Source organism: Pomacea canaliculata, linkage group LG1, assembly GCF_003073045.1.
Source record: "Pomacea canaliculata isolate SZHN2017 linkage group LG1, ASM307304v1, whole genome shotgun sequence".
In the NCBI taxonomy this organism is placed as follows: Eukaryota; Metazoa; Mollusca; class Gastropoda; order Architaenioglossa; family Ampullariidae; genus Pomacea; species Pomacea canaliculata.
In genome coordinates, this window is record NC_037590.1 from 40662332 (window position 1) to 40678772 (window position 16441).

At 38.5% G+C, this 16441-nt stretch overlaps 2 protein-coding genes across 4 annotated transcripts in view; one reads left to right on the forward strand and one right to left on the reverse strand.

Annotated features, from left to right (window-relative positions):
* Positions 1-4963: 4963 nt before the first annotated feature.
* On the forward strand, positions 4964-10029 carry LOC112575624. The gene is made up of 3 exons (XM_025257603.1): positions 4964-5157; positions 6045-6176; positions 8095-10029. Exons 1-3 carry the CDS (start codon positions 5097-5099, stop codon positions 8304-8306), a joined length of 405 nt encoding a protein of 134 aa, XP_025113388.1. The 5' UTR covers positions 4964-5096; the 3' UTR covers positions 8307-10029.
* Positions 10030-10687: 658 nt separating this feature from the next.
* LOC112575601 (serine/threonine-protein phosphatase 2B catalytic subunit alpha isoform-like) overlaps positions 10688-16441 on the reverse strand; it is a 31283-nt gene continuing 25529 nt past the window's right edge. For all 3 annotated transcript variants that reach the window (XM_025257592.1, XM_025257577.1, XM_025257586.1), the window contains one exon: positions 10688-16152. In XM_025257592.1, coding sequence (XP_025113377.1) covers positions 16016-16152 — 137 coding nt within the window. In that variant the 3' untranslated portion in view covers positions 10688-16015. The remainder of the gene's footprint in view (positions 16153-16441) is intronic.

A 16441-nucleotide genomic window follows, 5' to 3' on the forward strand; every position in this document is an offset into this window, starting at 1 on the left:
GTCACAATAATATAACATTAATATGAGATCGCTTATTTTTACTTACAACAAGAATCGAAGAATTAATGTTCTTCAAGAGCCACCAAAACAGACACGCAAGTAAATTGCAACATATCTGGACACATTTAACTCCACTTTCTCAGTTTTCTTAAATTTATTATTTGCAAACGACTGTGCTTTTTATTCCATGCTAATTCTTAAGTTAGGTTTTTTGTTTTGCTTCACTTGTAACCTAACTTATAGTCATTAATAAACCTTCCCACCCCTACACGCTGATTTTATAGTTGTTATTTTTTTCTGTCAATGGCGACACACATATCTACTTGTCTTTGTTGCGTATACTATATGTATTTGGCAAGGAGGCACTCGATCTCCCACTAACGGCTGATATCTGTTACAATGACCCTCTACATCGAGTATCTGGGCCAGCTTTGCCAGGTAGAGGTCAAGCGAAAGACAGTGTGTTCAAGTGCCGGTGAAGACGGTACAACACATCTCCTTACCGTCCTCAGCCGTCGCTCACCTGTCAGCATTTGTCTCCCGCTCCTTAGAAAACGTTTTATATTGCGAGTTGCACTGGGGCTGCACTTTGTACTTGTGTAGAGCTTTTTGTGAGACAGGCACTGGGTGACGCTGACACTTTCCTTTTTAATGATGGATACTGGGGAGTATTCCGACTAAGGAAATCCCGAAATAGACGCGCAAGCACACATACACACACACCCATCAGACACACCTACACGTTCACGGGCATTCGTATAGTGTAACCACATGTAACACATACTACAAAAAGAGGGAAAGTGTGTGTTCTAGTATGTTCATGCTTACTGTGCTTTACAGATGAGTAAATATTACAAGTATCAGATCGACACTCATTGTCCAAACCATACATAAGCATACACATAAAATAACTATACCAGCCATCGTGTGTCAAATATGCTGCCACAACATCTGTATCATTGTACAGCGAATTTTGGCAAAAGTCGGCAGGCAGTGGGTTACAGTCAGGTCGAGCTTCAAATGAAAACGATCGTGTGGAATCTATCACAAGCTTTGCACTGGATAATCTGAGAGTAAGAACGGGTTGGTATGCGGTCGGAGGGTTTTGTTTCGGAAAGGTGAAGAATACCAAATTCCCATACACGAGAGTGCCAATCTTATATCGTTCACGAAACTTGCTGCAGCCAATGAAGTTCTTTGACCAGAGGTGCCACTTGTTCCATGTTGGGTTGTCAAGCACAAGTCAAGCACTATCTGAACTCTCTTCAGTTGAGTAATCAGTTCGATATGCAGACCCACAAGAACAGACAGAGTTGTAGTAAGTTCATCATGAAGGTGGTCGATCGTTACTGAGATAAGTCGATGGCACTAAGCCACTAACTATACTTTAAGAAAATATGTGAACGAATTGCTTGTCGTCTTACGGAATTTCAAGAAGACTGTACGACAGACAGGACTAATGTATGAATGCATAGAGAATGAAATGAACACCCAGATAGTTGACAGAAAATTGCTGTCTCTTCACCCGATGCCTACAACCTACCAACCAAAGCAAGTAGAGATGATAAAACAGCAAACCGAAGTTCTGTTCTACGAGCATTTAATTTTAGTTGATGCTGTTTGAGCATAGCTGTGACACTCCATCTCAGATACAACAGACAGAAAGCAGATACCACAAAATATTGAAAGATACCCGACACTTTGAATCAATCCGCCTGCTCATCCCCAAAGATTTTAACCCTCGTAAACAAGAGTCACGTTTTGTATAAGGCTGACTCCACCGAGTGACGTCAATTCGTCACACTCTATATCGCCGACGACAGTAGTGCATGGACTTCGTCTCCGTATGAACGTATGATCCACCCGAGGAGATACGCTGGCATATATCATCCACTTTCTTACACCCGTGTCACCTACGCCTGGAGCAGAAGTCCCACGCCTTCTTTTGTTACAACCAGAGACGTTAAACTGTTAAAGCTTTAACGTCTCTGTTACAACGGAGGGCAAAAGGTGAACTTCCTTTCAATTAGAAAAAAAGGGGGGTAGCCGGTGGGAAGTGTGGATTCGTGTGGTGATTTAATTAGGGAGGGGGCACTTGAGCGTCATTAGTCCTGCGGGATTTGGTGTGTAATATCATGCTAGCCCGGGCTACATATGCGACTGTGTACCCGTAGGAGACACCGCGCTTCTTACTGTCGAACGTAACGCCTTGTTAATCACCTGCACAGGTGACCCCCGACAGCTTCTAGTAGCAGATCTACGGTAATATGTACAGGTAGTCCTCGACTTACGACGGGGATCCGTTCTTAACGCGGCGTCGTAAACCGAATTTCGACGTAAGTCGGATCATACGTTGATACAGTACTGTACCATAATAACAGTACAGTACTGCAAACACTTAGCCTATCCAAACACCTATCCTAACACAGTACCCTACATAGTTATCAATAAACATGAGTACAGTAAAGTATTGTGCAGTACAGTACGCTTTGTTATCACTGTCGCTTTCATAGGAGCAGATCCTGTCACGTGTTCAAGGATGAGATCTTTATCCTTGATAATCCGTAGCGACAGTCGAACGACTAAGTCCTAATGACCTGCCAATTTCTGTTGCTGTTTCCCCCTTCTCAGATTGCCTTATGATATCCACTTTCACCTCCATGGTGATGGCCTTCCTTTTCTTTGATGCACTGACCTCGTAAGTCGGAATGAGCGTCGTAACCACGAAACGACGTAACTCGAGACCGTCGTAACCCGAGGACTACCTGTAATAGATTTAGCCAGTTGTAGGATGGCAGGTGTTAGAATTATCTGTATGAGTTAGTGAAAATAATGGGTTAGGGTTGTCTCTAGTTTATATTTCAGCATCGCTTTCATGAAAGTAAAGGCTACCACCATTGCCAAAATCATCACCACGAACATCATCACATCCATGTCTTCGTCTTTGTCATCGTGATCAATTCTTCGAAATTAGTTGAAGTGATGGCGGTGGCAGAAAAATATTGAATCTGCCTACACCTACATATCTTTGAGAGATCTGGCTTTCGGAAACCTTCTGTTCCAACAACAAGACTTGCAACCACTCTACTTCCCGACTCAAGTACACTAAATGAAGGCTTTACTGGTGGCGGGAGGGAATGGTTACATCATACGAGTGGTCAGTCTTCGCTAATTGCGACTATCTAGACAGGTAGTGAAGGTGAAGGACTAAGATGTTGGCGACTGCCCGAAGCATCTTTCTGACCCTACCCTGATCTTGTTGTCGGGGCTGAGAACAAACTGGAGAGTGAGAAGGGTTTTTGAAGAAATCAAATAGCTGACCAAAGTTTTGAGTGCAACATTATATATGTAATGCATCAGTGTCCGCTGGTATGTCTATACTGTATTATTATTATTACTATTGCATGTTTCTATTTTTACGCATGCTTTCTTACCCCTTGAATCTTAGAACAAGTATAGCCTGTATCCATTCAATGTCCTACTAGAACGTACAATACCTGTAATTCCATGGTAATTACTCCACGGGAACTTCTACTTATGATATACACATCGTGTATAATGTGAAAGCACTATAAAATCCGAGGCTGGAAACACAAGTACAGAGCTTTCACACACATACATATATATAGCTGTTAGTATGGTTCTTGTGTGGTAAATAATTGTTTTGTTTTGGACAATGAAACGAAAAGGAGAAAGAGCAACATTAATAAAAATGTAGTTTAAAATTGTAAGTGGTTTGTGATTGCTTTTCTTGCATTGGTCACCTTTTTTCCTACTGTTTACTGTTTTAAATATCTTCCTCCTTCTCTAGGAACTCCGGTTTCCTCCCTCCTCCATCACCCCTCTCCCGTCATAGTGCCCTTAGCAAAACAACTCGAATCACTCGCCTGTGAGTGCCGGTAAGACGCAATATCAGCGAACCCTAGCGGCTAGTGAATGCCTCCACCCTGCTGATGTCACTAAACGGCCCGGGTCAACTGACGGCCGGGGACCTCAATGACCATTCATGTGTGACTTGACAAGAACTTTCGAATCGACTCCCTGGAGAAAACCCCTTGTCGGCCAGCTTCCCGAGAGGAAATCTGAAGAGAGGACCTATTACTTCTCACTGTAGAGGTGACAAGCGAGTGTTTTAATAAATGCTATACGAGGTTTCCACTCCTTTCTTCATTCACCATCCATCCTGCGTTCATAATGCGATCAGCAGTCTATGAAAGCAGTTTCCCGTGAAATAAATCGTACCTCCAACGTACATTTTCCCTAAAACACGAATCGCAGCGCAGTCATTCCATAAAAAAAAAATATACCACGCTTATAGTCTGCAATAAATTTTGAAAGTTGAATCGAAAGCGCCCCCCTTTTTTCTTTTTTGGAAAGGAACCGGAAAAAGATTCCAGCATTTGAATACGAAGTATGTAGTACATGGTTTAAGTTCACTGGCCAAAAAACTAAACTAACGGTGAAGAGAGCTGAGGAGTCATTGAGGGGTGGAACGGTGAAAAGGAGGTCGGGGAGGAAGCTGTCATGTCCTAGTGACCTGACCCTCCCCAAACTCACCTTGCTCAAGCCTAAAACCAAAATGAGTTGCTTTCCTTGTGAGTAAAGCCACATAGATGAAGAAAGGTTATGACGGCATTATTTAGTTGTTTGTTTTTTTGTTTTTTTTTTAAAGATGATCCCTAATTCATTGAGATCAGGGAAGTGGGGAATGAAACGTTTATTTACTAAAAAATTATCAACGGTTAGATTATTTTGAGCTACATGTTTTTAATATGCAGCAGCCGGCAGAAGGATTGCATAATATGTTGACAAAAGACACGAAATAAAGTCACCGTCGTTAAAATGTCACCACACACACTTGAGGCGTGTTCACACGACAACTGGCGGGTCCCCCCCCATGTGACCAGTGCTGCGCATGCCCAGTGGTGGGCCACTAACTGCGTCATTAGGCACCGGTGCGCACAGTTCTCTCCCTTCACCACCAGAGGGCGCTGCTAGACGCCATTTGTCAGGCGAGCGAAGGTGACCGCTGGAGCATTCTGTCATCGACTGTACTCCTGACTTATCAGTTGTCCTGCTGCTGGCGCAACAAAATCATGATGGGCTCATATCAGATTATCGCCTTCGTACTCCTTGTTGCCGTTGCTGTTAGGAAGGGTATGTTTTGATCCACCTTTCACATTTTAATAGAATATTATTACTTCAGTACGATCAGTGTTTTTTTCATAATTTTAAGTAGAGGCTAGAACCAGTAAAGAGAAATTTTAATGTAAATGTGCTAACGAAAAGAATTGGGTTAGTTATTTTCCTGGTTGTATCAAGTTTAGATGAGCTATTCACATTCGTTGGATTCATGTAGAGGTCAGCACTTTTGAGCAAGTACAAATAAAAATGAGAAAAGTGTGTTGACCGAATTGTAGATGGTCGACATGAAGCAGTCTCACACTACTACTGGTAATATTAATAAACACCCATCGCGTTACCGTTTTTCAAGTGTTTTATTTGTCAGTGGACAAATAGCACAAAAAATCAGAACTTTTAAGGTTATTCTTAACTTGGTGATAAACTATTTACAGGTTGTATGATTTTATTGTGACTGATTTAGTAACATCGATAGTAAGCACGGGCATACAGCGACAAAGCAGTTGTATTTCGTGAATTATAGCATCGCCTTGAGTACAATTATTGTTTTAATTTGCCTTTTAATGGTAATTCTGTCAAAGATAGCTGTTACTTTGCATTCAAGTCTGTTTTCAAAATCCCCAGATCTGAATGAATATGATACATGCCAAGAGGTTCAAAACCTTATTTCCCCTGAGATGACTTACCATCATTTTGTTAGTACATAATGATCTAAGTTTTAATGTTGACTGCAGCCTTCAGTAGTATAAGAAGTTGAAATTTAGTCTAGTCTGTTTTTTTTTTTTTTTAGCAAAACAGACTTGTGGGTATTTTTGTAATAATGCAACAGGAACATTTGACGTTATTATTTTTAAATTTTGATTTAGTCATAAAGCAAATGAATTATCTATTCTTTCTTTCAGGATTAGCTTTGGAATGTGTTCAGTGCAACTCGTTCAGTACAAAGGATTGTGATTCCAACATTGAAAAGTATAAACTTCCATGCACTGAGAAGTTTGCCAATGCTACATCATGTAGGAAAATGGAGCAAGAAGGTACGCTACACTATTGTTTTAGTAACAATTTTATTCTTATTAAATAGAATGCAGTGTTATCCTTTCAAAGCCTTAATGCCTTTCATTTTACTTGATTTTACTATATTATGCTACCAGTAGAAGCTGTGCTCATCATTTATGGATTTATGCACACACTAACTGATTCTCTTTACATTCTGAAAAATATTGTGCATGTCGAGGACATGTTTTGAGATTGCTGTTTCAAGAAAGTCATTCTTTAAAAAAGCACTACTTGGAAATGCAGGACTGTAAATGTTATTTCTGGTCTAAATGAATTGGGTGAGAGTGTTGTGGCAAGTTGTGTACTTTTTCATCTTTCGTTCTATTACATGTACATATTACTCTCAGTACAGTACATTAACATATTATGTTTTTGTTTTTTTATTTACTGTAAAGGTACAATACAGGCGCATAACAATATGGGAATGGTTAATAAGGAATTGGGAAAGGTTTATGTAGCATAAAAGTTTGTGGGAAGGTTTATAAAGCCTTAATATAGTGTATAAATATATTGTTTTGATTTCTTAGATTTTTGGTTATCTGAAACACATCTCACGTAAAAAACAAGGGATTACCCTACATTAAATGTGTAAATTGTGCTATTAAGCAGTGTTATAGTAAAAATATTGTGCGTATCCTGATTTTGTTAAAGCTAAGACTTTTTAATTTTGTGCAAAATTCTCAAACCTCTTGTTCCAACCTTTCCCTAGGCAACAGGAACAAACTTGTATCACTTGTTAATATCTGGCTCAAGATTACTGGAGCCAAGCTTAGCAGTCTCTAGTAATCAGCAAATCCTTATCAACGCATTATGTATTCTTACTATTCCTGATTATGTGTTAATAATAATTGCAAAATTTATATAGTGCATACTCTTACACTTAAGGAGCCTGCTCTTAGCTCATAAGAACAAGACACAGGCATTTCTTGAGGTACAGAAGAATAAGCAAACCACATATGAGGATATGCAGTACCGATGAATGATAAAAGACAAAACGAAAAACGAAAAAAAAAGTATAGAGTAATTATAGGTAGCAATGTAGGTGAGCAGGAAAGTGGCAATAAACAGAAGAGGGGGAGGGTGTGAAAAAGGACTAGCATTGTGTGGACTGTTGTTAGTGCAGGTGTTTTGAGTGCACATTTAAAGGATTCAGTAGTGGGTTATGGAAAGGGAGAAAGTTCCATTGTTTTGCTGCACAGTAACTAAAATTCCTGAGACCATGTGTTGGGATTAAGAAGTTCTTATATCAGTCTGGCTGCAGATAAGCACTGGCAATATGCAGAATAAATCATCACCATAAATTATGGTTCCATATGTTATATACTTGATCAATTCCACTAGCTGTGATGGTATGTCAACCTGAGGTGACTGATGCAATGTACCTAGTGTGTATGTATGGAAAAGTATATATAGACACAGTAATAACTTTATTGTAATCGACTAATATATATTTCACTCTTCTTTATAAATCTTACCTGTAATTACAGCCTTTGCAGGTCAATAAAGCTATAAAAATGAACATGTAGGGAAGCAAGACATCTGAGAACATGCACACTAGCTGGTTTTACATGAGTATGATACTTTCCCCTGTTGACCTTGCTGTTAAATGCTGTACATCAGTTTAGGGAAGAAGAGATGGAGACTCTTATCACAACTAGCACCCAGGATATTAACATGCTATTTTTCACTCAATACAAAACTCACCCTCTCCATTCAGTGCACATGGTCAGTTAGAGTTACAAAATAAAGCTTAGTAAATTCACATCTGTGGCTGTGTCTGGAATTGTTAATCAGGTCTAGCAGATTCTGTCACAGTCAACCTGAAATAGCGTAAATGAGATAATTTATACTAAATTATAAATTGCCCATGTGTCAGTATTTCAATATTTGTTTCAGTTTACTATGATGGAGACTACCACACACGGACTATTCGACAGTGTGCATTGACAGATGCCCCAGCAAGGTGCATTGAGCGAACTGGCACCTACCGAGTCAAAATCTTCTATTGCCACTGCAAAGAAGACAACTGCAATGGTGCAGGGGCTGTCTCCATCTCCCTGGGTCTGAGTGCATTGGCAGCTGTTGTGTCATTCCTCTTCAAGTCATGATCTGACATTTTTATTGGCAATTTTTTCATTCTCCACCTTTTCTACCCAAATAGATCATTTTTTTTTTCTCACCAGTTCAGTTTATTTTTCATGTTGTAAGAACATTTGAGCATAAGTGATAATGGTTAAAGTTGGATTTTTAAATTGCATACTAGATTTATAACTAAAGGTAGGATCTATGCAAACTTTAATTTTGCCTTGTTCTGTTCTTTCCCCATACCCCATTTAGATGCTGGAAAAAATTTGTTGGGATCATGTTGATCAAATAGTAAGTTGCTCATTAGTGTAGTAGTGTCTTCCCCACCGTCATATCGCCTCAAATAGTCCTCGCTTAACTTCACATAAATGAGATGTCGCTGTGCTGAGAGAGTCATGATAGACAGATAATGTCTCCTCTGCTGTGCCATCTTGGCATTAGATGTATTTGGTGGCTGCAGCACATTCCACATTATCGAAAGTATTGAATGCTGTGTGCATGTGCAGTTCGCCTAAACCCACTCCTCTCATAGTCATTTCAAATAGCATTTATGGTTCCCAGATCTAAATGCTACAGGGCTGCATATATATACATTGCTGTTAAGAGCTACTTTTTTGTTTCCTTTTTAAAATGCATTTAATTTTTCTGCATAACCAGGAAGATTTAAAGTTTTGCTATGTGCTAGCATACCTGTTTATGTTGACCATTGTCTTGTCAATCTTGGCTGCCCCAAATGAACATTGTAAATTGTTGACAATAAGTATTTCAAGTATGTGTACAGAAAATGAGTGGTTGTGGTTTTCTCACCAAGAAAACTGTGAAGTGTTTCAGTATCAGGATACGAAGAGTGACCAGTTTATTTCAATTTTTCTTGTGAGAAATGTGTATATGCATAGTTGATGTATGAACTGGGTGTGTTCCTTCCCTCCCACATCTCCCATTTTCCAGGTTTTATGGGCAAGAAATGTCAATACATGTTGATAGCAAGTTAAGAATGTTGCAGCTGGGATGACTGCTTTACAAGTCTGCTTAAGCCACAGCAGGCAGTGAACTTGTCCAATTTTAGTGGACTCCCAGAATTGGTGTTAATATTACATGGGAACAATATGTATTACCTGAACACACACAAGCTTTGGCCAGTAGAATACACTTTAACATGCAGTGTGGTCATGCAAACAGTACCTGCATTCAAGTTGTAAACATACTAGTTGCAAACTGTATGGTTAATAAGGTCTCATTTATCTTGAGCAAAAGAAATTCTTTAGCAATAGTGTCATGCATGCAGTTGGAAAGGTATGTGAAAAGTCTGTATTTTCGAATCTGTATCTGTTTGTATAGTCAGAATTAAAAAAATTTTTAATGAAATCTTTTTCAGATGTAGTTTATTAAAATGCTTGGCCATTAATGTACAAAATTAGTGATGGCATTTTTGGGGAAAAGTCTTTGTAAAAGTTGTCTTTGTGAATTTATTCCCTTTTTATGCACATCTAGTAGAAAATTAAAAAAATCAGACTTAACATTTCTTCAGAACTTTTGTTTTGTGCAGTACTCACATTGTCAATATATTTATCACTTTTGTTTATTTGTTAAGTAGGCAAACCGAAAAATACTTATATGCCATGACTCTCTTGTTTACCCACAAACTACTTCCATATCTTAATGTGCTACCCTTCACATAATCCGTAAGAGTGCCCCAAGAAATGAGTTAAAAGATTTACAAATAAAATGCGGAGAAGACAAGCTATGCATATTTGTGAGTAGTTTTGTGTTATCAATCCAGTTTGAGGAGCGTAAGATTTAGAAGTCAAATGACTGCCATCCAGGCACCACAAATTTACAGTTACTCTAGTTTGAAGGGCCGGCTGAGATGTTGCAACACTATTCTGCAGGTCCATGACCATCAAGCACAGCTCTATCTCTTGATGTATCAGAGAAAGGGACACAAAGTAATGTTGAGCCATGGCTTTCAATAAGGATTAGCTGCCTTAAATATCTGAGCACGTAAGTCTTTAATTTCATTCACAAAAGTGAGATTAGCAGTTTGGTGGTTTCATGCCTAGACCATGTAAATGACAAGTAACTTGTGTGCAAGAAATCCCTGGAAATGATCTGTTCTCATTGAAAGGGACATTTAAATTCTGACAACCCTGCAATTTAGATGAAAGCTGTACTGCTGGAGAAAGAGTCGACTGCAAAGTCTGTTTGATGTTAGTAATAGAATTTAATACCAGCTCTGCTGCAGGGAGTGTGTGTCAGAATTACTGCAGTTCCTGCATTCTTGAGTGGCAACACTGAGCTGAGTTCTATACTATAGGCTACTTATACATTTTAGCCCACTACAGGCACCTTAACCAACACTCAGGATGAGAAGGAAAGAATGAGGTAAAAAAATTGAAGACATGGCAAAGAAACAAGTGATTTAATTTAAATTCAACACAGAAAATTTTACACTTTGGATACATGCATGATTTACAACGTATGACAAATTGACAATTTCATGGAAAAGGTAATTTGTTGTAAACATAGAAGTTAATAATATAATTTAAAAAAGTCTATACAAGGCCAATGTTACATAATGGTGCACCAACTACAAAGTTTTGTACAAAAAAGCAAGTACTGAGTTTGACATTATTCCCTGTGCAAGAACAAATGACAAAACACAGACCAGGCCGCGAGACTCCCAATCGGAGGATTGCTGCACTAGTCTAGGAAAGGGGTGCTACACTACATTAACTTGGCAACACCCATCACACACAAGTCCATCGAATGCCAACGTGAAGTGTATGGACTGGGAAGGTATTAAAATAGAAGTCGGGGAGAAAACTCTCTAGATGATTATGTTATGCTTCCATTCAAATGAAAGAAATCAAAACATTTAAATCCCAGTCCCCCTCCCCTTTGAAGAAAATGAATTATCAAGAGCTCGGATGAGATAAAGAAAATGATACGCAGGTAGGCTATGTGTTGGCTGACCACAACCACAAGTAATGGAGCTAAAGGAAGATGCTGGCAGAACACATCAAGGTTCGTCAGGTGGGTAGGAAAATGAAAACAATCACAGCCAGAAGCAGTAAATTAGGGGAATGTTTTACTGATAATGTGCAGCCCTTCTGGTTTCAAAACAGAACTGAATGAATACTTCAGTAATATGATGTCAAGCAGGGTAACATGAACTTGCTGGAAGTCTGTGGGTTTCATGTCTTGTGGGCAGGTAATAGAGTTTCACAGGAATATAAGCGCCATGGCGATGATTTTAGAAGCAAAGAGTTTTCAGAGTGCAGAAGTTCGTTGACAAACAACCAGATAGGAAATAACCTACAATAATATGTAGAAGAGAGAATAAGAACTCCCTTTCAACAGATGACTGGAAACAGGTTCTTATCTACCAGTAATACACTTGCACAATTCCACAGCTACACAAATTTTTAGAAAGCTTTTCTTTTCAAAAGAAGTCACTACTCAGGCTCTTCCAACATAAAAAATTAGTCATGGAGGACAGAAAGATACAAAACTAAATGAAGGAAATATAACCTGTATTAGAAAAAAAGCCATGTAAAAATTATTGGTACATGTATATACCATGACTATTTTATCCTGCATCAAGACAGAACTGAAAGTATTTAGCAAAACAAAGGAGTTTTTCAACACCCAACCTTTCGATGCCTTTAAGGCAACACTGTACAGTAACACAGCACTATTTCCTTTAAAGCCATGTCCTTTTTATGAGGGGACGTGGGTGGGTGATGGGATCTCTAAGTCATCACAGTTGTTACAGAAACAATTACTTGACTGATCAGGAAATCTAGAAACATTCCTATCTGTCATGTCTGGTGACACTATTTCAACCAGACTGCAAGAGCCTCTTACTCAAGGCAGTGAGGACACTAATGTTCAATGAGACTAGAGCAAAAGAACCCGACAGCAGAATGGACTGAGGCCTTCTTAAGCTGAATATGTAAATATGTAACTATGGCACATTTTACAAAAAATGCAAAAATGTGCCTAACATAATTATATATTCCACAATTAAGGCCTGTGAACCTCATGCTGATAATGTTGGGGAAGTGCTTCAGATGTGTCTATAAGCTTGACAGATGTTGGTAGACTACTGACAAAGCCTGAAGTTGTCAGAATGGCAAACTGCTAATGACCATGGACCAAGTTTATAAACTAAGAAAACTCTGGTGCTAAACCGACCAGGTGTCAGCACGAATCTTGGTATGCAGTGCAATTTTATAGTGTATTGGTGCACGCTTTGTGAGCTACACCATCTGAAAATGAATTAAACAGCCAAAAAGGACTTGTCAGCTTCATTTAACCTTCTCATGCCGATTTAATGCATTCTTGACTCCATGCTGGTAATCTTCTAGAGCTATAACAACAAATTTCATTTTGTTCATGATCATGTATTAAAAAAAAAACATTTCGTCTGATAAGAAAACAGAAAAATGTACATTCTGACTAATGCAGTGCTATTTTCTACAGAGCATCAATTACAGCACATAGTATGTGCATACATTGGCGTATTTATATTCTGTAAACTTTTCAAATAATATTAATATTCAACTTTTGTAAAATGTTTGCACCATAAAGCTCTAAGGTATATTGACAGGTAAAAGCAATTGCTGTGAAGAGATTTTAAGCATTTTCTCAAAAGTATTTGTTCTTTGTAAGGTTGCGAAAACCAATTAAACTGTTCTTGGACATATGTTTTAAAAACAATCAGACATGAAGGACCTCTTTTCACAAATGTTTAGTACCAAAAATTAAAAAAAAAAAGGACCTGAATCTAAATTTTCATTCATAATTCATACACGTATAAATATTGCACACAAAATTCCAACAAGCAAATGTAGACTTACAAAATATTAATCAAAAATGAATATTTCAATTAATGGTACCTTAAGCAATACATGCTGAATGTCTGTCATAACAATGCATTTCAGTAAAAACTACCACCTGAAAATACTATCACTGAGAGGATAGATGTATGTTAGCTACTAGGTACAGGAGACATTTAAAGGAACTGAGATAAAACAGCGAAAAGAAAAGAAACTGAAGGATATCACTAGTGAACTAAACATTTACTTGTTCATCAATAGGGCTACAGACTGCTCAGAGCTGTGAAGTAACACAGCTACAATGCATCTTATCCTTTGCTACCTTACAGCAGATATGCTTTCATACCTCCATCCTGACATATAGATACACAACACAAATGCTAAATTATATAGTGGGTGTTGAAGGGGTGAATATCAAAGACATCATAGCCATAATCAGGAACTAGTATTCACAGTGAATGAGCTTCTCTCTCATCAACACACCTACAAACATACATGAATGCACACAAAATGGAAAATGTGGTGAGCAAAGGATTAAGTGGGTATGCACACTTACGCGTGCATGCATCACGCATTCACTCCCAATATACACACACAAATATGCCTACAATCTTCTCCATCTCTTTAAAGCAGGAAAAATTAAGTCAACAAGAACAACTGCCCAAAGCTCAATCTGACAAGTACAAAAGAAGAAAACGTGTGTGTTGTAAACACCAGAAGGCATTGAATGAGGTACTAAAACCAAACTGCAGACTGAGTAGTGCAGATCATTGGCAAAGTCACATGAGCAGAGGAATGTCATTGGGAGTGGGAACCACACAAATACCTTGGGTACACATTCAAATAAACTAAGCTGCTTCTTGAGCTCTTCAGATTGACACTTCTCATACCCCTTATCACCTACCATGGGGGATGAGTGTTTTCCACACGAAAGGAAGGGGTTTCAACATCATACACCAGTATAAAATAAGTATTCCTAGTTTTATGTTAAGTGCTAGTACCATCAAAGGTGTGCACAAGTGTAATTTAAAAAAATTTTTACATCAACCACTGATGTGTAGAATGCCAATAATACAATCAAGCCTAAGAAAATACACTGAAAGTTTCTTTCTCCATTTATCAAGAAAAGCTTTTTTTTTTTTTTTTTTTTTTTTTTTTGCAAATATCTGCATGTTTTACTGTGAAAAATGAAACAAGAAGCAGACATTGCAAAGAAAACACAAAACAAACAAAATTCAACAAAACTTTATTTTGAAAAGGTCAGCCAGCTGTACATGAAAGGGAGAGAAGAAGTGGGGGAGTGGGCGTAACTGGAGAGATATCTTCGCATATGGTGAAGGCCAACACAGCCGGTCCACTTTCAAAGCAACCATTTCTAAAGCTTCTGATTTATGTTTTTCCTCCTCTTTATTTTTATTTGAAAATGAGGAGATGCAGAGGATTCAAGTCTATACTCTCAGACTCCAGCCAGCATTTCTGTTGCCATGTACTCTCCATCAACTTCTGCTTCAATAACCAATATAATGAAGCCTGGTTTCAAGGTTTAAAACTCCTCTCATTGTAATTTAATTAACAGCAGGCAATTGTTTTATGGCAGCTTTTCTGCATAAGGCAAGCAACCTCTCTACTTTTAGTGATGAATGCCCTGCAAATCTTTTTTTATTATGAGCAGCATTCTTAGAGGATGGGAGACACCCATTTGCAAAGACAAACTGGGCAAAATCCACAAATCTTGTTACATTAAATGTTGAGAAATGCCAAGAAATAGCGCACACTGTCTTGCCAATGAGACCACTCCTATATACCCATGAAATATACCAAACAGTTTGCTTTCCACAACTACTCTTTACTGTGCTCCTCCTTGTAAGGTCATGATCAACACTTCAATAGGCAATACATGCATTTACTGGGAGTAACAGTGGAAATAAAATCTCTCGTAACAGTCTGCCCAACTCAACAGCTAATGCTGTGCATCACACGTTTGAGATACAAGTGCAAAATGATCCAAGTGATGTCACTTGGGTTTTGCTGCACATCATCATCCTGCTGAATTATCTTCAAGTATCAACAGTCTATTTGGGAAATAACATGAATCTTTATGCTTACTGTGACACTGCTGACTAGAAAAGTGGGATAGTGTTAGGATGTGTTGTTATTTTGCTGATCTAACAACATCTGACAATGTGTAACATGAAGAGACAGAAAAACACCATTGAGAACACTTAAATTCATTCTTTTATACCCTTTCTTTTAAACAATTTAAAAAAATAACTGCATTACTGTTGAGTGTTACTTTGCAAGTTCACAAGCACTCAATGTACAAACCATACAGTAGTTAAAGGATGAGATCACATGAAAGGGGGACAAAATTATCAATGAACATATTCATGAAAGTAAAACTGCCATCTTAGAGGTTAACAATATATTGTAAGCAGGATGTCAAAGGAAAAAATAACCAAAAAAGTGCACCTGGCAGATGAACATTATTGGGAGTGGGGGAGGGGGGCAGGAAGCCAGCTTCCTGTGTTTACAGAGAATCTGGTCAGATCCAAGCTCTGTGTCCATGTGCATGTGTGTATGGAGCTCTGCATGCATGTGTGACAGAGAAAGCAAGAACGTGCATGATAAAAATGTCAGTAACTTGTTCCAGTCATTACTTATGAATGCAGAGGCAGCAAAAAGAATCTGGAAAAAAAAAGGGGGAAACTCTCTCAAGTGGGGGGTGGAGGGGAGGAGGGGAATGCAGCAGATCAAGTGGTGACATGTTTGGGGATAAAGATCAAGGGAAGGTAAGTAGGCGTATGATGGTCTAACGGGACCAAGACCACAACACCAGAGCCAGTAAGAAAGCCTGGATGTTATGAATACATCTAGCACACTGCTGGCAGCAGTTAGGACTTTTGATGCTCTTTGTTGTTGGTATTGTTCACAGAGTCTTTGCGGGGTGGCATGCGCTCGTTCATCTTGTCCAGACATTTGGCTTCCTCAAATCCACTGATTTTGTGTGAAGGGGAAAAGCCGCTGAGTGCTGCACAGTAGGAAAAGAAGGCAATTCATTAAGTCTAGTAATTCAGGTAAGACTAAAGATATCACTGACAAATCAAGATAATGCTGTATCATGCTGTTAGCGTTGTTTACACACTAACCTTACATGAATAGTTTTTAACCTGGTCGCATTTAGGAGACACAACATGTAAAAACTCAAACGCAGTTTTTTAATTTTCACTGTGCATTCATTAGAATCTTGACTAAGGAAAAAGAAATACACACAATACTGGTTGTCATATAGCTTCTTTAACAATTTCTGTTCAGTATTT

Bases quoted from the DNA above. Each gene is read 5' to 3' on its own strand.
- LOC112575624 (XM_025257603.1), top strand. From the start codon at position 5,097: ATGATGGGCTCATATCAGATTATCGCCTTCGTACTCCTTGTTGCCGTT. The intron at 5,158-6,044 runs GTATGTTTTGAT...TCTTTCTTTCAG, and splicing joins TGCCGTTGCTGTTAGGAAGG to GATTAGCTTTGGAATGTGTT. The intron at 6,177-8,094 runs GTACGCTACACT...TATTTGTTTCAG, and splicing joins TAGGAAAATGGAGCAAGAAG to TTTACTATGATGGAGACTAC.